At 64.3% G+C, this 21066-nt stretch overlaps 2 protein-coding genes across 3 annotated transcripts in view; one reads left to right on the top strand and one right to left on the bottom strand.

Moving 5' to 3' along the window:
• TRAF7 (TNF receptor associated factor 7) overlaps nucleotides 1-8596 on the top strand; it is a 21821-nt gene extending 13225 nt beyond the window's left edge. The window contains exons 5-21 of one of the 2 annotated variants that reach the window (XM_025369647.1): nucleotides 1091-1207; nucleotides 1735-1827; nucleotides 2044-2077; nucleotides 2670-2853; nucleotides 2944-3072; nucleotides 3643-3860; nucleotides 3942-4015; nucleotides 4248-4296; nucleotides 4380-4507; nucleotides 4732-4814; nucleotides 5588-5627; nucleotides 5785-5901; nucleotides 5986-6108; nucleotides 6319-6438; nucleotides 6534-6665; nucleotides 6750-6869; nucleotides 7045-8596. In XM_025369647.1, the coding sequence (XP_025225432.1) occupies nucleotides 1091-1207; nucleotides 1735-1827; nucleotides 2044-2077; nucleotides 2670-2853; nucleotides 2944-3072; nucleotides 3643-3860; nucleotides 3942-4015; nucleotides 4248-4296; nucleotides 4380-4507; nucleotides 4732-4814; nucleotides 5588-5627; nucleotides 5785-5901; nucleotides 5986-6108; nucleotides 6319-6438; nucleotides 6534-6665; nucleotides 6750-6869; nucleotides 7045-7059 (1776 nt within the window). In that variant the 3' untranslated portion in view covers nucleotides 7060-8596. Of the gene's footprint in view, nucleotides 1-1090; nucleotides 1208-1734; nucleotides 1828-2043; nucleotides 2078-2669; nucleotides 2854-2943; nucleotides 3079-3642; nucleotides 3861-3941; nucleotides 4016-4247; nucleotides 4297-4379; nucleotides 4508-4731; nucleotides 4815-5587; nucleotides 5628-5784; nucleotides 5902-5985; nucleotides 6109-6318; nucleotides 6439-6533; nucleotides 6666-6749; nucleotides 6870-7044 lie in introns of both variants that reach the window. The other variant, XM_025369646.1, reaches the window with a different exon arrangement.
• On the bottom strand, nucleotides 7646-21066 carry CASKIN1 (CASK interacting protein 1). The gene is made up of 19 exons (XM_025369645.1): nucleotides 21021-21066; nucleotides 20813-20910; nucleotides 20165-20310; nucleotides 19972-20067; nucleotides 19761-19891; nucleotides 17745-17853; nucleotides 17558-17666; nucleotides 17370-17464; nucleotides 17098-17215; nucleotides 15685-15786; nucleotides 15489-15577; nucleotides 15329-15413; nucleotides 15155-15246; nucleotides 14213-14323; nucleotides 14028-14129; nucleotides 12190-12328; nucleotides 10045-12051; nucleotides 9348-9762; nucleotides 7646-9113 (listed from the first exon to the last, which is right to left on the bottom strand). Exons 3-19 carry the CDS (start codon nucleotides 20306-20308, stop codon nucleotides 9017-9019), a joined length of 4041 nt encoding a protein of 1346 aa, XP_025225430.1. The 5' UTR covers nucleotides 20309-20310; nucleotides 20813-20910; nucleotides 21021-21066; the 3' UTR covers nucleotides 7646-9016.

The following is a 21066-nucleotide window of genomic DNA, read 5'->3' as shown; positions in this document are numbered from 1 at the left end:
AGCCCCCATGCCCAGGAGGGTGGGAGACTCTGGGGTAGCAGTGGGCAGGCCGGGGAAAGTGGGTCCCGTGCCAGCTACTGCTCTGCTCTCACCTCTGGGGCTCTCCCTGCTGCCATGGGGCCTTATGACTCACTTCCTCTGACTCCTTTCTGCCCTCTACGTGCTGTTTCCATGCAGATGGGCCCTTGGGACCTGAAGGGAGGTGGGCACACGGGACACAAGGCCCCCTCTGCCGGCCTTGGGACTGGCTCTGCCCCTGTGCTCTGTGGGTTTCATACCCAGGGCTGCCGGGAAAGGGGCCAGAGGCTCCGCAGAGCAGCAGCAGGCCCCAGGTGGCCGTCTGCCGCAGCTGGGCCCCAGGTGGCCGTCCGCCGCAGCTGGCGCCTCTGCAGTCAGAGCGCCACAAGAGGAACCTTGGGCAGCGTGGCTCTCGGAAACTTCTGGAGGTTTCCAGGCCAGAGGGGAGGAAGGGACAGTGTCTGCCCCTCCCCCAGACTCCCCTGTCGGTAGCTCAGGCAGAGGCAGGCACCTGTGTCCCTCACTCCTGCCCTCGGGAAGCTCAGCTGAGGTTCTGTGGGGGCCTGGCCCTGCCTTCCCTCTGAGCCTCCCGGCCGGGCCTGGTGTACCCCAGCAGCAAGGCCAGACAAGCAGCCAGGCCCGGGGGGCACCTGGAACCCAGCCGCCGCTCCCTGCCAGCCTTCCTGGCCCCTCCATCCTGCGGTCACGGCCTCGGCTGCCCGGGATTGGCTGGTGGAGGTGCCCCCTCACGGCCCACATTCCCTCACGGGAAGCAGGAAGCCGCTCGGGTATGTGGAATTGAATAGCAGGAAGTCTCTCCATTTACACAAAGAGAGGTGGCAGGCGTGAGCGGGCAGCCCAGCACCCCGGCCCAGGCCGCCCAGGCAGGCAGGCAGGGACCTGGGCTGCATCAGCTCCCCACACCCACCCACGGCCCCTGTGGACAAGCAGAGTGCCCGCAGTGACCGGGGTGGCCCCAGGGGTGCTGCTACCCTCCCGGGCTGGTTCCTGTCCTCCCCAAGGCTCTGACCCCGTGCGGAGCCCCCTGACAGGCGCCTCTCCCTCCGCGCAGCCCCCCATCAGCACTCCCCGCCGCTCCGACTCTGCCATCTCCGTCCGCTCCCTGCACTCAGAGTCCAGCATGTCCCTGCGCTCCACATTCTCACTGCCTGAGGAGGAGGAGGAGCCGGTAGGTGTGGGGGACTCAGCGCAGAGCGGCTTCCAGGGCTGTCACTGCAGCGGTAGCACGGAGGCACCGTCCCCTCCGCCATGCCAGCCCAGCTCACGGGGAGGGCAGCTGGAGCCTGACAGGAACTGCAGTGCTTGGTCCGTGGTGGGGACTCGAGGGGCCAGGCTGAGTCCCCTGGGTATGTGCCCCACTCCCCTTTCTCAGGGCTGCCCGGGAACTGGCAGTGGGAAGCACGGGGCTCCGGCGGGGCCCTTTCCAGTCTCACCCCAGGAAGGAGGCAGGCGAGGGCGGCCAATACTGGGTAGCTGGACTCATCCTCCTGGGCTGGGCCATGCCTCTGGGGCCACAGACCTCGCTTTCCCTCTTGGGCCCCGATCAAGCCCCCCAGCTCTAAGCAGGCCTCTCTCAGGATGTGCCCCTGTCCTCAGAGGACAGCCAGGCCTGGAGCGAGAGCACCTGGGTGCCTGGGTGGTGGTGGGGCTGAGGGTGGCCTCCCGCCATTGCCTGCCTTTCACACTTGGTTCCAGGAGCCACTGGTGTTTGCGGAGCAGCCCTCGGTGAAGCTGTGCTGTCAGCTCTGCTGCAGTGTCTTCAAAGACCCCGTGATCACCACGTGTGGGGTGAGTCAGACCCCCTTCCCAGCCCCCATGTTGCCGGAGGCCCCCACAGGACCACAGGCCTCTCAGGGGCCGGGGCTGCTGGTCCCTGGCCTCGGTTGAGGCCTGGTCTGGCTGCACTGGGATTGGGGTGCAGTGAGGCCTGTGGCTGCCATGGCCGTGGACTTGGGGAAAAGAGGACCCTGTGGCTGCCCTCAAGTCCGCCCTTTGCCTCCACAGCACACGTTCTGTAGAAGATGTGCCTTGAAGTCAGGTAGGCTCGTGCCCCAGCCGAGGCCTGGCACTGACCGTGCCCCTGGCTGCCGAGCAGAGACGGGCAGCTTCTCCCTTGTCCCCCGCACAGTGACCAGGCCTGTTTGGCCTCTGCTGGGGGTGGGATGGGGCTGCAGCAGTCCTTGGGATGCTCAAGCTGAGGCTCAGGCCCTCCATGAACAGAGTGGGGACACCCCAAATTCTAGTGTGTCCAGACTCAGAGACCCCATAGCAGGTGTGGGCCAAGGCTCCCCAGTTCAGGGTGGGCACCCTCTGCGGAGGCCTTTCTCACTGGTGAGGCTGTCGTCCTCCCGCATGGCGCCCGCTCCTGCCTGCCTGTCCACACTCTGCCCTCTGCCCTCTTGGCCCCACCCCACACTTTTCTGGGCACAGCTGAGAGTATCACAGGTGACACTTCCTCACCACCTGCTGCTCCTTCTTGGTGGCCCACCTGTGCCCCCGTTCCCATGTTGTATGCCTCAAGAGGAGCAGATGGACAGGAGATCTGACCCCCGTTAAGAGGCTCATGCCCACCCCGGTGAGGGAGCATGTTCCAGGCAGGCCGTGGGGGTCAACACGCCCTCCTCCCCCAGAAAAGTGTCCTGTGGACAATGTCAAACTGACCGTGGTGGTGAACAACATCGCGGTGGCCGAGCAGATCGGGGAGCTCTTCATCCACTGCCGGCACGGCTGCCGGGCGGCGGGCGGCGGGAAGCCCCCCATCTTTGAGGTGGACCCCCGAGGGTGCCCCTTCACCATCAAGCTCAGCGCCCGGAAGTAAGTGCCCCTCCCTGGGCACCTTTGCCTCCCTGGGGGCTGCCTCTCGGGGCTTTGGCTCAGGCTTCCCCGCATCCCACCCTGGCACAGGGACCACGAGGGCAGCTGTGACTACAGGCCTGTGCGGTGCCCCAACAACCCCAGCTGCCCCCCACTGCTCAAGATGAACCTGGAGGCCCACCTCAAGGAGTGTGAGCACATCAAATGTCCCCACTCCAAGTACGGGTGAGTGGGGGGGCGGGCGGGGGCGGACGCAGTCCCTCCACAGGCTCCGCTAAGAACCGCCTGCTTGCTGGTCCCGGGGAGGTGGGTCGGAGCTGGGACCACACCAGGGTCTGTAATCCTCTCTGAGGCCCAGGAGCCCAGGAGAGGCCCAAGGCCCTGGAAACACAGAGGAGGAGCCGAGGGCGGCCAGGAAGGTGGGCATGGATGCTTCCGCAGCCCACCAGGCATGGGCGGAATTGAACAAATGCTGGGGTTGAGAGCTCTGGAGAGGGAGGTGGGGGTGGGAGGAGAGGCAGGAGCCCAGTTCTTCAGGGCAGGGAGGCTGCCGAGGGGCATGGGTTTTATCCTCAGGGAGTGAGGAACCCTTAAACAGCTCTGCAGGGGTGACGTGATGGGACCTCACTTGTGAAGCTGCCCAGGGGTAGCTGGGTGGGGAGGAGGGGCAGCTGGACCTGGGGTGCAGTGGCCACAGGGCTGGAGCACTCGAAGGGGATTCTTGGGGATAGGGAGGCACCAGCAGGGACCCGCCAGGCAGGCAGGTGGGCAGCTGTCCTGTCCCCGCAGGTGCACGTTCATCGGGAACCAGGACACTTATGAGACCCACCTGGAGACTTGCCGCTTCGAGGGCCTGAAGGAGTTTCTGCAGCAGACGGATGACCGCTTCCACGAGATGCACGTGGCGCTGGCCCAGAAGGACCAGGAGATCGCCTTCCTGCGCTCCATGCTGGGCAAGCTCTCGGAGAAGATTGACCAGCTAGAGAAGAGCCTGGAGCTCAAGTTTGGTGAGGGTGGGCACTGGGGCAGGTGGGGGCCTGGCCACTGCTCCGGGCACCAGTGACACCCCCTCTCCTCCTGCTCCTCAGACGTCCTGGATGAAAACCAGAGCAAGCTTAGCGAGGACCTCATGGAGTTCCGGCGGGACGCATCCATGTTAAATGTGAGTGGGCGGGGCTGCAGGGGCTGGGTTGTGAGACCCAGGGAAGCTGGCGGCCCTGGCAGGGAGGCCTCCCCTGGCCTTGGCTCCACTAGTCAAGATCAGGGGTCTGTGTGTGGCAGGGACTCCTGTCGCCCCTGCTCACCCCTGGCCCAGGGCAGCAGGGGCAGAGAGGCTGCACTGGCCCCACAGCAGCCCTGCCCACCTGCCCTCTGCCCTGCCCTTGGCCCTGCAGGACGAGCTGTCCCACATCAACGCGCGGCTGAACATGGGCATCCTAGGCTGTGAGTATGGGCCCGCCGCGGCTCCCACCTGCCCTCCCCGTGGACCCCTACGGGGCCCTCACTCACTGCTCCCGTCTCTGCAGCCTATGACCCTCAGCAGATCTTCAAATGCAAAGGGACCTTTGTGGGCCATCAGGGCCCTGTGTGGTGTCTCTGCGTCTACTCCATGGGTGACCTGCTCTTCAGCGGCTCCTCTGACAAGACCATCAAGGTAGACGGAGTCCTACCTCAGTCTCCGCAGCCTGGATGGGTTGGGCACTACTGCATGCCTGGCACTGCCAGCCTGCCTATGGGTGGGACCTTCTCCTGGGCAGGGCTTTCTCCCATGGGCGGGGCTTTCTCCCATGGGCAGGGCTCCCTTACTCATTCCTGTCATGCTGCCCCTTGGCACCGGGCTGACCTTGCTGGGACCCACTGTGGCCCTGGTCTCTGCAGGTGTGGGATACATGTACCACCTACAAGTGCCAGAAGACACTGGAGGGCCACGATGGCATCGTGCTGGCTCTCTGCATCCAGGGGTGAGTCCAGGCACGTGTGTGACCAGTGATTCCCAGGTCAGGAGATGTGGTGCTGCTACTCCGTGGGCCGTGAGCCATGAGCTCGAGCCTGTGTAGCTGTGTGTGTGCCCCACCTCTAGGACGCCCTCCACCTGGAGCAGCACTGGCTCCCTGGGTAGCAGTGTGTGGGCCCTTGTGTGGCCTGCACCATCTCTGAAGTTGTGTGTTCCCAACAACTGGCATAGCCAGCCTCCCAGCAGAACCTTGTCCTGGCCCCGGTGCTCCTCGTGCAACCAGAAGATGGGGGGACCTTAGGGAGTGAAGGCAGGAGCTCAGCTCTCCTCAGCCTGCAGTCAGAGCCCAGGGCATAGGGACCACGGAGCAACTACCTTGGCCACCTTCTTGCCTCCAGGTGGCCTACCTGCCTCCTGTCTCCTGTCGTGAGGCTTTGTGGGAGCAAGCGTGTAAGCGTGTGCGTGAGAGATGCTCGTTTTCAGGAGGCGGCGGCTTGACTGCCAGCAGCCGGCCCTGGGATTGACTCAGTGCTAACGGGCGGGTAATTACCTCCCGGCTCGCTGTCAAATGCTTTCCAGGCAGGCATCAGGCTGGCTCACCCCTTCCAAGGTTCCTGTGTGGAGACTGGAAAATAGGCTGGAGCTTAGGGACACAGCAGTGGCCTTGGCCCTGGGCCACGCTGCTAGTTCCTGATGGTTGGCATGGACCTCGGGCCCTGCCAGGGCGGTGTCAGCAGGGACACAGCTTCTCCCACCGTGACACACTCTCTGCTTCCCCAGGTGCAAACTCTACAGTGGCTCTGCAGACTGCACCATCATTGTGAGTGGGGCCTACAGGCGGGTGGGCAGGAGGCAGCCCAGGCCTGCCTCAGTATGTAGGTGCCCCAGGGACGTGCTTCTCCCCATCTGGGCTCCAGACTCCAGACTTCAGGTGACAGGGCTTGGTGCCCTGAGGCTTCCGGTCCTTCCCCAATCAGGTGTGGGACATCCAGAACCTGCAGAAGGTGAACACCATCCGGGCCCACGACAACCCGGTGTGCACGCTGGTCTCCTCACACAACATGCTCTTCAGCGGCTCCCTGAAGGCCATCAAGGTACGGGTGGAGGGTGTGCCTGTGTGTGTGAGTCACTGAGGTGTCCCTTGCCTGCCCAGCCCACAATTGTAGCCATCCCTGCAGGTCTGGGACATCGTGGGCACCGAGCTGAAGTTGAAGAAGGAGCTCACAGGCCTCAACCACTGGGTGCGGGCCCTGGTGGCTGCCCAGAGCTACCTGTACAGCGGCTCCTACCAGACAATCAAGGTGCACCTGGGTACACCTGGTGGCCACAGGGCCTTGTCCCCTACCAGCACTTCCCAGACCAGCACCCAGGGCTCCATCTGCCCTGTTCCTACCTTCGCACATGCCCTGGCTGGGTGGGTGGGCTGCCCAGTGGTGCTGAAGCCCTGGGGCTGCAGGGCCCTGGAGGTGAAGCACCTGGCCTGGGACCAAGTGGCCCACGATTACTCATAGATCTGGGACATCCGAACCCTCGACTGCATCCACGTCCTGCAGACGTCTGGCGGCAGCGTCTACTCCATTGCTGTGACAAATCACCACATTGTTTGTGGCACCTATGAGAACCTCATCCACGTAAGGCCTGGGCGTCTGGGTGCAGGGCCAGACTGTGGCCCCATCTCCCCTGCCTTGCTCAGTGTCTTTGACCTGCCTGTGCCCACCCCTCCCAGGTGTGGGACATTGAGTCCAAGGAGCAGGTGCGGACCCTCACAGGCCATGTGGGCACTGTGTATGCCCTGGCGGTCATCTCGACACCAGACCAGACCAAAGTCTTCAGTGCATCCTACGACCGGTCCCTCAGGGTGCGTGCGGGCCCAGCGGTGGCAGGAGGCTCAGAGGGCGGGCAGCTGAGCTCCAGCGGGCCCTCACGTCCCATGTGCCCCCAGGTCTGGAGTATGGACAACATGATCTGCACGCAGACCCTGCTGCGTCACCAGGGCAGTGTCACCGCGCTGGCCGTGTCCCGGGGCCGACTCTTCTCAGGGGCTGTGGATAGCACTGTGAAGGTCAGTGTCCATGGCTCGGGCCATTCAAAGGGGCTGCACAGGATGGAGCGGGGGTGGGAATGAGGAGCTGGCAGCCCCAGCATGAGGTGGTGGAGGGTAGGTATATGTGACAGGTGTGGCTGGGCCAGGGTGGCTGGCCGCAGGACACCTTGGTGAAGCAGCCCTTTCTCTGCAGGTTTGGACTTGCTAACAGGATCCAGGCCAGGCCGTGGCTTCCCCTGGACCAGCCCTGGACCTGTCTGAGCCAGGCTGGCCACATGGGGTGGTCTCGGGGTTTCTGCCTGCCCTATGGGCACAGGTGGACAGGCTTTGGCAGCCGGGCAGTGCCCTCCCTCCCCAATGCTCGGCGAGCCTCCCTCTACTCGGCACTATCCTCGCTGCCCAGCCCCTCTCTCTGGGTGCCAGGTACGACGCTTGCCCCGGCCCACCCTCCATCCCCACCCTAGATGGAGCGAGGGCCTTTTTACTCACCTTTTCTACTGTTTTTAGACTGTGTGTAGATTTGGTTACTTCCTGGTGGAAATAAACACTCCACAGACTGTGGCTGTGAGTGGGGACAGCTCCTCGGGACAAGGGGGCTGTGTGGCCTTGAGGTTGGTGTGCATAGGCACTGGCTGCTGTGAGTGGGGGGGCATGGGGCGGTTTTCTCTAGTGGACCCCAGGACTTCAGCCCACTCTGGGGCCTCCCTGCTAGGAGGCAACTTGTCACACCCGAGCTGCTGGCCTTCAGACCCATCTCCCCCAACACATGTGCCCCCAAAAAGTGAGCCAGGCACTTCTGTTTCCTGCTGTTTATTGACAGCCAACGGCAGCGCCTTGCCCAAACCTCCCCTCCCTGCCTGCTGGAGCCCAGCCTGGGCCGCCCACTGAGGAGAGGCCTGGGGGGACAGCTGGGCACGTCCACTTACAGGGAAACACGGGGTGAGACAGCGGGAAGGGGCCCTGCACGCACGGAGGCCACCTCCGCCAGCCGCCTCCGCCCGCCCCACACCACAATCGCTGGTTTTCGGCATTTTTTAAATTTTTTTTTTTAAGAAACGTCAAAGTTGTGCCCAACACTGTGGATCAGCAAACACGATAGAGACCAGTCAGTACTTCTTGGAGGGAGCAGGGACAGAGAGAGGAAAAGGGAGGGTGAGAATGACCACACGACACAGCCTTGGACCATGAGCAGAAGCGTCCATGGGAACTCCGGCGGGGTGGACAGGCTGCCTGCGCAGGCCCCAGAGGAGGCCAGGCACGCCCTCAGAGGAGCTGCAAGCCCCTGGCCTGGCCTGCTACGTGCCCTGCTTCCACGTGGCCGCCACACTGACACACCCACATTCACCACACCCACCCGCGCCCCGATACAGCCACGCCAGGAGGAGGACATGGCCGCCAAGAGCAAGGCACAACCTCGAGTTCTTGGGGCGCAGAGAACTTAGGAGAGAAGCGTGGAGGAGCCCCCGCCTGAGCACCCGCCCCGGGGCCCCAGCCTTCCACCTGTGCTAGCGGCCTGGGGCCTCCACTCTGGCCGGAGGGAGGAAGGACCGCAGGCAGACAGCCTGGTCCTCTTAACAGCTTTTGTCCGGAGCTAGACTCTTGTCCTTTCAGTTGGTAAATGGTTTTCTATAGAATCAATAATATTTCTTTCTTTAAATATATATTTGTTAAAGTTATACCTTTTTGTTTCTCTGGGGAAATCCGCCTCAGCTCATTCCCAATAAATTAATACTCTTGATAGCTTATATTCTGGGGGTGCGGTGGGGCAGGGGGGCCCTGACCCTGGTCCCCTGTCCCTTGTGCTGCGCCTGAGCGGCTGACCGGGCGTCCCGATGGGCAGTTCTGTGCTGGGCCCGGGCCTGTGCGCTGCCCCATCCCTAGTCCCGGGGCGCCCTCCCCTTCCGCACAGGCAGGAGGCCCAGCAGGTATTGCACGGGGAGCAGCAGGTGGGGAGGACGCGCGGGCGCGGGGTCTGCCCAGAGCCCTTGGAGCCCCCGGCCAGGCGGTCCCCGGTGGGCGCCCCGGCCCGACCCCAGGGGCCGGAGTTGTGCTTGTGCGGGGCCCTGCCCGGCCGCTCGCGCCGCGCCCAGACGCGCCCATCCTGAGGTATAGGTCAGTGTGCGGGGAGGGCCCGGGCGGCGCAGGCGGGCCCGGCGAGGCGGCGCTCACTCCAGCATGGCGTCCAGCTGGTCGGCCAGGTCGTCAAACATGCTGCCGATGTCGTCCAGGATGCTGCCCGTGCTCTTTTCCGCCGCCGAGTCGCTGCGGGGCGCGCGGCACGGGGCGTGAGCGGGCGGGGTAGGCCTGGCCACGCCCACTTCGGTCAGGACACGCCCACAGCCCGCATCTCCGTCGGGCTCCGCCTACCGCACGATGACCTCGACCGAGCCCCGCTGACGCCGCGCCTGTCCCCGCTCACGCCACGCCCATCTCTACCAAGCCCCGCCCATCTGCTGAGCCCCGCCCTCCGCCCGCCAGGCCACGCCCCGCACCTACCGCGGGCCCTGCGCGTCCTCCTGCCGGATTTTCTCCTCCACCGCCTGCAGCGCCGCGGCCAAGCATGCGCTCGTCTCCTCCAGCTTCTGCCGGGCGCAGTCCCCGGGCGAGGCGCCTTCGGTTGGGGCAGGGGGCGCAGCGGCGGCAGCAGCGGCGGCGCGCGGGGGCTTGGCGGGCACGTGCAGCGCAGGCGGGCCGGGGGACGGGGGCTTGACGGGGCTGGTGCCCAGCGAGGGCGGCGTACCGGGCGGCTTGGCGAGGGCGGCGGGCGGCTGGCGCGCGGGCGAGGGTGCGGGCGAAGGGCCAGCGCTGCCCGAAGGCAGCCCCGCGGCCGCCTTGGCGGGCTTGGGCGCCGTGGGCGGCGGAGGCGGCTTGGGAGACACGGGCGGCGGTGTGCCGTGGGCGCGCTTCACCTCTGCGGGAAGGACCACGCTGGCACCAAGTGGACACGAACCCCGCCGCCGGGCCCCCTGCCCCGGCCTCCCGCGGCCTACTCGCGCCGCTGCCTCCCCAGCGGACCAGGAAGGACCCTGCTCACCTTGCCCTGGATGCATGAGAGGGTCTGGGGACACGTTCCCACCCCACCTGGGCTTCCATCAAACCCAAGAAAAGGAAAACCCCGCAGACCACCGAGTAGAGAGGTGGAGCAGAGTCCTGCCGCCCCCTCACCCCACCCTGGCTGGCCCCATGCGCCTACCTGGGCTGCCAGGGCCTGGCAGCGGCACCTTCTTGGAGGTGGGTGTGGGCGAGCCCTGGATCTTGGGCATGGGCTGCGTCAGGACTGGCTTGGGAGAGACAGGCGGCTTGGCCGGCTTCCGGGCTTCACCCTCGGGCGGGGGTAGTGGGGGTAGGTGCGCCAGGTCGGTGGGCGGGGGTTCGGCAGGCGGGGGCGGTGGGGGCAGCTCCGGAGGCCCAGCCTGCTCCGAGGCCGGTCGGCGGCGCACGGTGCCAGTGCCATTCTGGTACACGGACAGTGGTGGTGGTGGCTCAGGCCCAGCCTCCCGCTCCTTGGCCTTAGGCCGGCGCTTCACCGTGTCAGACTCGGTCAGGATGAACTTGACGTTCTCCTGCTGGTTCTGCTTGGCCCGGATGCGCCTCTTGAGTGTGGCGCTGGCCTCCACCCTGGCTAAGGGCGGGCCCTCAACACCTGCCTCGCCCTTGGAGGGACCCCGAGGCCGCTGCCGGCCAGTGCCATCCTCCACAAAGAGCCCTGGGTCTGCCGACTCCCCAGGCCCCCGGCGGGCAGTGGCCAGAAGTCCAGTGACTGGCCCGCTGAGCGTGCGGCGCCGGTTCACCACCTCCCCGCCAGGCCCGATGGCCTCTTTGTGTTTCACTGAGGCCAGCACGGTGGCCACCCGACCCGGCTCTGGGCTGGCAGGGCGGGGAGTGGGGTGGCCCTCGGGAGGCCTGCGGGCAGCCCGGCCCCCACCCCCAATGGAGGACAGCTCCAGCATGGCCGCAATGCTCTTCACACTGCCGGCACTGCCCGTGTCCACACTGCCGGCCAGGTCACTGGCCCGCCGGCACTGTGCCCGGACCCCCAGCAGGCCATCTTCAGGCTCAGCGTCTGGCACCGGCTCATCCGCCAGGTTGGCACTGGCCAGGGCTGAGCTGGAGCGCTTGGGCGGGGGCGGCGGGGGCCCCTTCTTTCGGGGCCGCACAGCGAAGGACTGGCTGCGGTTGACGTTCTTGTCGGCACCTGCAGGCGCCCTCACCGAGTGGCTGCGGCCCACGCGCCGCTGGACCGTGGCATAGGGGCCCGCAGCAGTAGGCACCAGCAGCTCGTCCCGCTCCGGCTCGCTGTCAGACGCTGCGTAGCGATTCAGGCTGTGGGCTCGCTTCTTGGGCCGCCCCGGCTCTGCGTCAGCCTCGGGGGGCAGGCACAGTGTGGGCACAGCAGTCGGCACGGGTGGGGGCGCAGGCCCCGGGGCAGCTGGCCCCAGCTCGCCCTCCACAGGCTGGGGCAGCACATAGGCAAAGCCGCGGTGTGTGGGTGACTGAGGCAGGGAGCGGGGTGACATGGGGCGCTCTGTTGGCGGCAGCAGCTGTGGGGTAGGCTTCACCTTGGCTGTAGCTGGGGCTGGACCATGAGGTCCCCCAAGGGCCTGGGGAGAGCCTGGTCGGGTTTTGGTGGGAGTCTGTGGGGGCGTGAAGTGGCTGGTGCCTGGTGGGAGGACCTGCCGTGGCTTGCCAGGCACAGGGGGCACGCTGGCCCTCTTGACGCTGTGACCGTGGCGGCCTGGCCTGGCCTCCTTGGGCGGGGTGCCGGGAGCCGGGCCTTCATCCAGCAGGTACTCCTGGCTTCGAGACATGGGGCTGCTGGGCCCAGGGGGCCCGTCGCCCAGCAGCTCCTGTGAGCTGCTCATGTGCCGTGCCCGACCACTCAGGCTGGACTCCTGCCGTGTGGTGGCCCTCGGGGTGGGTGGCAGATGGCTGGAGGGCTTCTCAGCGGTGGTCCCCACCTCAGCTGGGCCAGTCATGGCAGCCTGCAGCTCATCACTGAGCTCGCTGTCCTGGAAGGTGGTCATTTTAGGGGACTGGCAGTCAGCCGGTGTGGGCTCAGGCGGGGGCGGAGACTCAATGGCCATCACTTCAAGTGACTGGGGCGCCTTCCGGCGCAGGGGGCCCCCCTCATACTTGGCATATTCAGCCTTCTGCAGCTCTGCCAGCTTCCTCACAGCCAGCATCAGCTTCTTCTGGTGTCCTGAGTGGGGTGCAGGGGGCAGGTCAGGTGGACCAGGAAGTGGAGGGCAGGGGCTGGGCTAGGGCAGGGCTGGGCTGGGGGCTGGGGCTGGGAGCTGAGGGCAGGGGCTGGAAGCTGGGGCTGGGGCTGGGGCCTCACCCAGCTTGGTGATGCCGATCTCCTGCAGGTCCTCCCAGGTGATATCAGTGATGAAATCGATGTTCTCATAGCCATTGTCCACCAACACCTTGTAGTACTGGGCCAGGCCGATCATGGACAGCCACACGGCCAGGTTAGCCTACAGAGCAGAGACACAGAGGGGCCACCTGGGCTGGCTGCCCGCACCCTGCCCATCTACCTGGAGCTGGAGGAGGAGGGGGCACGGGGCCAGCAGGGCACAGACAGACAGAAGGACAAACGGATAGGCCAAAGTGTTGGCACCAGAAATGTAGGCAGAGCCTCGGCTCAGGCAGCGGACACCGCATGCCACACATCGAGCACATGCGAACGCACACGGCTGACCGCGTCCATGGGACGCCCTTGTCGGGGGGCGCAGAAGAAGGCACTTTCCCACCCGGCCAGGCAGCCACAAGTACAGCACCATGGGGAGACACAAACACACCCCAGAGTCGTGGACACAGACACACGGGGCCACACCTGGTGCAGGAACACGCATAGGACTTGCACGCTGCGCTCCCAGCCAAGCACAGGCACCAGCACCCCATCCCGTGTCACACTCTGACCTCTCACCCACACCAGACGCAGGGCCACACACATGCCACACAGCCACAACACACACACGTGCCAACACCCACATCGGTCTGCGCCGAGAAACACCCGATCACTCCCCGAGCGGCGTCCACACTCCCAGCTGGAATTCACTCATGCACCTGCTCTTGGCATACTCAGCCACCCCCAGGTGGGCGGCAAGGCCCGTGGGACCTGGACCTGACCCCCAGGAGGACCCCAGAGCCACCAATTGAGTGGGGCAAGGCAGGGTGAGTGCAGACCCACACGCCAGGTGGCTCTTGACAGCCACCAATCGCCTCTCCCACTGGGAGCCCAGAACTCAGTGTGAGACCCAAAGAGTCCACTTGGGTTGGGCTAGGCCTGGGCCCACCTTCTTCAGGCCCAGAACCATCCCACTGCACAGGCATCTCCCTTTTTGTTTTGTTTTTTGAGACGGAGTCTCGCTCTGTCACCCAGGCTGGAGTGCAGTGGCAGGATCTTGGCTCACTGCAAGCTCCACTTCCCGGGTTTACGCCATTCTCCTGCCTCAGCCTCCCAAGTAGCTGGGACTACAGGCGCCTGCCACCACGCATGGCCAAATTTTGGTATTTTTAGTAGAGACGGGGTTTCACCGTGCTAGCCAGGATGGTCGCGATCTCTTGACCTCATGATCTACCCTCCTTGGCCTCCCAAAGTGCTGGGATTACAGGCTTGACCACCACACCCATCCGCACCTCCCTGTTAATGACCACTGGCCACGGCATGTGCAAGTATCGCCGAAAATGGGGTGTCAGCTATTGGTGAGGGCCACACGTGCGGTAGAGCGCGTGTGCACGCACGAAGTTGGTGGGCGCCTGCAGGGTATTCCATGCACGCCTGCTGTGCAGGGGCTGGCACGTGCCTGGGTGCGTGTGAGCATAGCCCCTGCAGTCTGCATGTGAGTGGCAGTGCTTGGAGGCCTGGTGGCTGGGGGTCTCTGTGGGGCAGCTTGCATGTGCAGGGAGTCCTGGTGAGAGCATGGACGTGGGGAGGGGACTCTCCTGGCTTCAGGCTCCCTCAGCTCCGATGGCCCCTGGACAGCATCACCTCGCCTCTGCCCCAGTGACAGACCAGGGGCTGACTGGGAGGCTCCCTGCTAGCAGGACATCCTTCACTCTCCTCTCCCTCAAGACCCTGAGGGTGGGTGGGGGCTGTGGCCAGGGAGGCAGGCTCTCTGTCTGTCTGTCTGCCCGTCCTGGCCCCAGCCCCTGGGGTGCAGGTGGCCTTACGGGTTTGTGCTCAGGCAGCCAGTCGGGGATGCTTAGGCCGCTGATCTCTGCCGCGATCTTCTTCCGGTGGCCCGGCTTGGTGACACCAATGGCCGTGAGGTCCTAGGCAGAGGGGAGGCTTGTCAGCTGGGGGCTGGGCCCGTCTGTGGGACGCAGCTGGCACCGGCGGCATGTGGAAAGCTCACCTCGGGGGTCATGCGGCTGATAGTGGGCAGGTCGTAGCCAGCGCTGATGAAGTTGGGGGCGTAGAGCTGCAGCTGGAATGCGGTGAGCCATTGGCTCACGGCCTCGGCGCTCTGGAAGACACAAGGCACCCACTGCAGGCTCGCCTGCCTGGCTGTGCCCTGCCACCACAGCGCCTCCTCTGCTTGGCCGGCCAGCCGTGCAGCTGCTGTGTCCGCTCTCCGCTGCTCCATCTGCAGCAGGCCCCGGTGAGCCTGGCCCGTGAATGATCCTCAGTCCACAGTCCCTGAGGCGCCTCCTGGAGCATCCTCCACCCTTCTGCCTTCTGGGATCTCCACTGGAGGGGCGGGGGGGCTGCTGCTGTCCGCCACATGCCTCCCTGACTGTCCCCTGCTCTTGCACCAGGGACGCCCCGCGCCATCCTGGGGAGGCAGGTGGTGTGGCCCCTTGGGAGGGGGCTCCGGGAAAGGGGCCTCAGTCTGGACCAGAAGGTAGGCTCTGTGCCCACAGGCAGGGGCACCTTGCCTACTCCACTGTGCAGGACTCAGCCAGCAGCTTACGCCTCCCCAGCACGCAGGTGCACTCACACACCACACGCCACGCCCATGCACGCACTGCACCGTCTCATACCCAGCCCCTTCCACCTGTACACAGACACGCGTGTCCGGCTCACAGTCACACCATCACACACACACCCTGCACACACACATGCACACATGGAGGCACAGGTTGGCCCACACGCACAGCCTGTACAATGACGACACCCATACACGCAGGCGGACACACACAACACACACAGACTGACAGACAGAGGAGAGGGTCTGGCCTGGCAATGCCCCGATCCCACCGAAGCCAGGCCAGGCAGGCTGTGTAGGCACCCGTCAGCCCATCGCCTTACAGCCTCTCCCCGGAGCCCACACTGGGAGCACCCCCAAGCCCTGTACCTTGCCCTCCGATGCTGGCTCCAGCTTCTTGGGCGGCTGCTCCCCATAGATCTGCCCTGCATGGGCCACTGGAGGCTGGGACCGGGCCGCACCTGAGGACGAGAGTGGGTGGGGGACAAGAGCTGTCGGGCTGCTTTCCTCTGTCAGGCTGTGCGGCAGCATCCTTGCTCTTACCTGCAGAGCCTTCTGGAGGCTTGGCGGGGCTGTCCCCTGGGCTGGACTCGGAGACGGACTTCTGGGAAAGCACCGTTGCCAGGAGCTGCAACCCAGAAACACCGGCTTGTCGCCTGCTCCCAGCCCTGGCCAACCTAGCCCCGACCACCACCCCACCTACCTTGATACCCTCAGAGCCCGGGTGTAGGGTGTGGCCCCCGCTGCCCCGGCTGCCAGCCACGCCGCTAATGCTGCCGCTTCGGTCCCCACCTGCCAGCGTGAGAGAGCAAGATGAGGCCAGTGCTGGCCCCTGCCTGGCCCCACAGTGGTGCCTTGTGGAAGTCCTGCCACCTCTGCCCTTCAGGGACCCGGCTTACCTGCAAAAGGCTTCCTCAGCACCCAGATCTCCTCTGGGGGTGCAGAAGGTCCTGATGAGCTGCTTCCCTGCGGCAGGCTTGGCTCAGTGCCTGCTCGGGAACCTGTAGGTCGAGCACAGCCTCCTGAGACCTGGGCCATCGAGGGCGGGTGCTGACACAGGGGAAGCGGGGCAGAGGCCGGGCAGCCACAGCAGGGGGGTCCTCTCTGCCTGCTGTTGTCTCCAGGGAGCTGAGAGCCCCGAGGAAGACCCCTCCCCCGCCAGACGTTTAGAGCAGGAGAGAGGCAGAGGCAGCCAAGCCTAGGCATCCTGCTGGTGGCCCTGGGGTCCTGGGGGCAGGGGGCCAGAGACTGCTGGGTGGTGTGAACGTCTCTGTACTGGGGAGTGGGGGGCAGGCAAGAAGAACCCCACAAGCTGGAGCCAAGGCTCCCACTCAGGAGCTAGATGGCCATGACCAGGGGCTGGCCCTGCTTGTGCATCTCCATGTCCTCCATCAGGAGTCAACGGGCCCCTGGTCCCTCAGAGCCGCCACATGGGGCTTCACAGCCTGGGTCCCTGGCCTAGTCCCTCTCCTCAGCCTCCTGTTCCTCAGATGTGGCCAGCTCTTGCCTGCCTCAGCGCCTTTGGTTTTTCCCTTTTTTCTTCACCAAGAGCAGACACTTGAGTGCCTTTGTTGTTATCATTATTATTTTGAGACAGAGTCTCGCGCTGTCCCTCAGGCTGGTGCAATCTTGGCTCACTGTAGCCTCCACTTCCCAGGCTCAAGCAACCCTCCCACCTCAGCCTCCCAAGTCGCTGGGGCCATAGGCGCACACCACCATGCTTGGCTGATTTTATGTTTTGTAGAGATGGAATCTCACTATGTTGTCCAGGCTGATCTCGAACTCCCGGGCTTAAACAGTCCTCTCGCCTTGGCCTCCCAAAGTGCTGGGATGACAAGCCTGAGCCACCACGCCTGGCCCCGCCCCCTTTTAATGCACAGCTCCTGCCACCTGGAACCCACCAGCCTCTCAGGGCATTCTCTGGCCTCCTCTGACTGCCTCATCTCAAGCAGGCCCTCCCTGTGCTCCGGGTCACTGGTAAGTACATGTCCTTTCATGTTTACTTCACTGTCCCCTGCCCTCTCCTGCCCCAGGGCGAGCTCCTTGGGAGTTGGGTCCCCATCTGTCCTGGTGGCCAGTTCAGAACCAGACGTGGTGGCACACAGTGCTTGGTGGAATGCACAAAGGAACAGGTTGGGAACGGATAAGGAGACGGCTGCTGGGGCACCCTGATGCTCCCCACTCAACCCCACGCTGGCACCCAGAAAACCAGCCCTGCTGGGCCCCCACACGCGTAGCATGCTCGCTGCTTCCAGCCCCCAAGCCCAAGGTGCGCGGCTCCTGCCTGCCCCCCAGGGTGGGGTGGAACTTGCCTGCTCGCTTGACGATGGCCTCGCCCAAGGAGGATGGGAAGTAACCCACCCGGTCATTACCCGTCCGGTTGTCATGGATACAGCCCTTCCACCGGCCATCCGGATGCTGCTCGAGGACCTGGCCAGTAAGGTGGGGGGCGCTCAGGGAGATGCCCCATTTCGCAGTTTTCTGCCCAGTGCCCCCCAGCTGCGGCAGGACGGTGGTGTTCTGGGGTGCACACGCCCAGGTGCCGCCCCCTCCCTGCCGAGACAGCCCCTGAGGCCATGCTTACTGTGATGATGTCCCCCGCCTTCACATTGAGGCTGGTCAGGTCGTAATTGTTGCAATAATCCTTGGTCGCCCGGACCTGCAGGGCCGCCGAGGCCTCTGGGGATACAGGAGGGGGCCCCCCAAGTCCTGCGGGCTGATCTGGCCCAGCCCCAGCCCCAGCCACTGCCCCTCTGCCCTGCCTGGGCCCACCTCGCAACAGCTGCTTGATCTCCCTGCTGGCCTGGGACGTGGTGAACTGGTGCACGATGTCCAGGGCTGTCTGGCTGTAGGTGTTCCTCACGTGGGCATTGATCCCGCTCTGCACATGTGAGAGGTGAGGCCCTGTCAGGAGCCCCTACAGCCCACTGGGCCCAGCACCCCTGGCCCCCACACTCACATCCAGCAGCAGCCGCACCACCTCTGTCTTCCCGCAGAGCGCAGCCTCATGCAGGGCCGTGCCAGACTTGGTCTGGCGGTTAATGTCAATGCCGGCTTGGAGGAGGAGCCTGGTGGGAAGGCAAGGTGGACAGGCGGGGCCTTCCAGCAGGAGGCCGGCCCCAGCACCCCCAAGCCAGGCCTCCATTTCCAGGTACCCCAGCAGTCTGGTTGGGGGCTGAGGACCGTCTAGCCCTGCCCCGTGTCTCTGACATTCACTGAGTGCTGAGCGCTTTTCCTTGTACTTTTTTTTTTTTTTTTTTTTTGAGATGGAGTTTCACCCTTGTTGACCAGGCTAGAATGCCATGGTGCGATCTCGGTTCACTGCAACCTCCACCTCCTGGGTTCAAGCGATTCTCCTGCCTCAGCCTCTGGAGTAGCTGGGATTACAGGCACCTGCCACCATGCCCAGCTAATTTTGTATTTTTAGTAGAGACAGGGTTTCCACCATTTTGGCCAAGTTGGACACAAACTTCTGACCTCAGGTGATTCACCCGCCTCGGCCTCCCAAAGTGCTGGGATTATAGGCGTGAGCCACTGAGTCCGGTCTGCTTTTTCTAAGACAGGGTCTCACTCTGTCACCCAGGCTAGAGTACAGTGGTGCAGTCATGGCTTACTGCAGCCTCAAACTCCCGGCCTCAAGCAATCCTCCTGCCTCAGTCTCCAGAGTAGCTGGGATTACAGACATGCATGCCCATTTCCAGCTTTTTTGTTTGTTTGTTTTTGCCTTTATTTTTTGTAAAAACCAGGTCTTGCTGTGTTGCCCAGGCTGGTCTCAAACTCCTGGGCTCCTGTGTCAGCCTCCCAAAATGCTGGGATTGCAGCATTTTTGAACCACCGCACTCAGCCACTTTTAAAAAAAAAGTAGAGATGGGGTCTCTCTCTGTCACCCAGGCTGGAATGCAATGGCACCATCCTGGCTCACTGTAGCCTCGACCTCCCAGGCTCAGGCAATCCTCCCACCTCAGCCTCTCAAGCAGCCGGGACTACAGGTGTGCATCACCACACCCAGGCTGCAGTGCAATGCACTGCATTTTTTGAGACAAGGTCTTGCTCTGTCACCCAGGCTGGAGTGCAATGGCACAGTCACCACTCACTGCAGCCTCAGCCTCATGGGCTCAAGTGATTCTCCTGCCTCAGCTTCCCAGTAGCTGGGTCTACAGGTGTGTGCCAACACATCCGGCTAATTTTTTTTTTTTTTTTTTTTGTGAACTCCCAACCTCACGCCATCCTCCCTCCTTGGCCTCCCAAAGTGCTGGGATCACAGGTGTCAGCCGCCGCGCCCAGCCCACAGTGAGCGCTGCTGAAGGGCCCTCCCTGTGCTAAGACTTCCCAGCTGTTATCTTATCTGATGCTAGCGTAGGCGCTGCTTTGAGCCCCACTTTTGTTATTTTTTATTTTTTTTTTTGAGACGGAGTCTCGCGCTGTGTCACCCAGGCTGGAGTGCAGTGGTGCGATCTCGGCTCACTGCAAGCTCCGCCTCCCAGGTTCAGGCCATTCTCCTGCCTCAGCCTCCGAGTAGCTGGGACTACAGGCGCCCGCCACCACGCCCGGCTAGTTTTTTGTATTTTTAGTAGAGACGGGGTTTCACCATGTTAGCCAGGATGGTCTCGATCTCCTGACCTCGTGATCCGCCCGCCTCGGCCTCCCAAAGTGCTGGGATTACAGGCTTGAGCCACCGCGCCCGGCCTGAGCCCCACTTTTGGATGGGAAAGTGAGGCTCAGGGAAGTTCAGCACCTCCTCGAGTGCACCCAGGAGCAGCGGGGCCGGGACAGAGAAGTCACAGAAGCCCCTTCCCAGCCACTCCAGCTCATACTGTACATGGGCCCTGGAGGCCATGCCAGAGGCCTGACCAGGGACCTGGGACCCTGCCTGCTCTTGCCCCATCCCCAAGCCAGAAGCTGGTGCCCTGAGCCCCAGGCTGCTGCTGAACCCTGGGGACCCTAAGGCTGAGGCCCTCCCTGCCACAGGCTCTACCTGATGATGTCGATGTGGCCATTCTTGGCTGCGAGGTGCAAAGGGCTGGTGCCGTTGGGGTCGGTGGCATCTCCCGGGCGGGGCTCCAGCAGCGCCGCACACATGTTGCTGCTGAGGAGCAGCTGGACCACCTTGAAGGAGGGGTCAGGGTAGGGGGGCCCTGATGTGGGGCTCCCCAGCCCCACCCCACGGAGCTCCACGGGAGACTCACCCCAACGCGGCCAAACTCGCAGGCCAGGTCCAGGGGCGTCTTCCCCGAGTTGTCCACCATGCACGGGTTAGACTGGTGCTGTAGCAGCATCTCAGACTGGGGACCAAGGGCGCAGTCAGGCCCGCACATCCTCAGGTTGCGCTGCCCTGCCCGGGCTGCCCCGCCCCTGCCCCCGCCCCTGCTCGGGCCTCACCACATCATAGTGACCGTGCTGGGCTGCCAGGTGCAGGGGGATGTGGCCCTCATCAGACGGGATGTTCACGGCCGAGCCCGCCTTCAGCACCAGCTTCATGGGCTCCTTCCGGCCCTGCCAGGCCGCATAGTGCAGCGGCCGCATGCCTGGGGGGCGGGGGGATGCTGAAAGCTGACCTTTGACCCCAAACCCAACTCTGGAGGATGGGGGCTGCTGGGACCTGACCCCTGACCCCAAGCCCAACCCTAGGGCGTGGGGGATGCTGGGAGCTGACCACTGACCCCAAGCCCAACCTGGGGGATAGGGGAGTGCTGGGACCTGACCCCTGACCCCAAGGCCAACCTTAGGGGGTGGGAGGGTGCTAGGAGCCGACCCCTGACCCCAAGCCCAACTCTGGGAGGTGGGGGGAATGCTGGGAGCTGACCCTTGACCCCCGAGGCTAACCCTGTGGGTTTGGGGGTTGCTGGGAGCTGACCCCTGACTCCAAGCCCACCCTTGGCCTCCAGGACCCTGATCCCAGGAGGACCTGCCTGAAATCAGACTAAGACCCTGGGCTGAGACCTCAGCCAAGGACCCATGCAGGCCCCGGGGAGCCCCCCTCACTTCCCCCACCCCTGCCCCCACTGGAGGCCCCTGGGCCAGTCTTGCCTTTGTTGTCCTTGATGTCCACAGCGGCCTGGGCCTCCAGCAGCAGGCTGATCAATTCCGTGTTGCCGTTCAGGGCCGCGTGGTGCAGAGCCGAGAAGCTAGCATGGGCAGAGGACACATGGAGCAGAGGCCCCGGCGCCCCGGGCACCCTGCCCTCCCTAGGAGCCATCCTCCCTTCCAGGCGGGAACCGCCTGGCTCAGAACTCACCCATCTGGGTCCTGGAAGTTGACATTGATCTTCTTGGTGGAGCCTA

Source organism: Theropithecus gelada, chromosome 20 (genome assembly GCF_003255815.1).
Source record: "Theropithecus gelada isolate Dixy chromosome 20, Tgel_1.0, whole genome shotgun sequence".
Lineage (NCBI taxonomy): Eukaryota > Metazoa > Chordata > Mammalia > Primates > Cercopithecidae > Theropithecus > Theropithecus gelada.
Note: the sequence above shows the minus strand (reverse complement) of the source record. Positions and strands in the feature narration are given on the sequence as shown.

Excerpts from the sequence above, each read along its gene's own strand:
- CASKIN1 (XM_025369645.1), bottom strand. The coding sequence starts at position 20,308 with ATGCGGCCGCTGCACTATGCGGCCTGGCAGGGCCGGAAGGAGCCCATG. Across the intron at positions 14,324-15,154 it reads AGCCAGCATCGGAGGGCAAG|AGCGCCGAGGCCGTGAGCCA; the intron begins GTACAGGGCTTG and ends TGTGTCTTCCAG. Across the intron at positions 14,130-14,212 it reads TCAGCCGCATGACCCCCGAG|GACCTCACGGCCATTGGTGT; the intron begins GTGAGCTTTCCA and ends CCCTCTGCCTAG.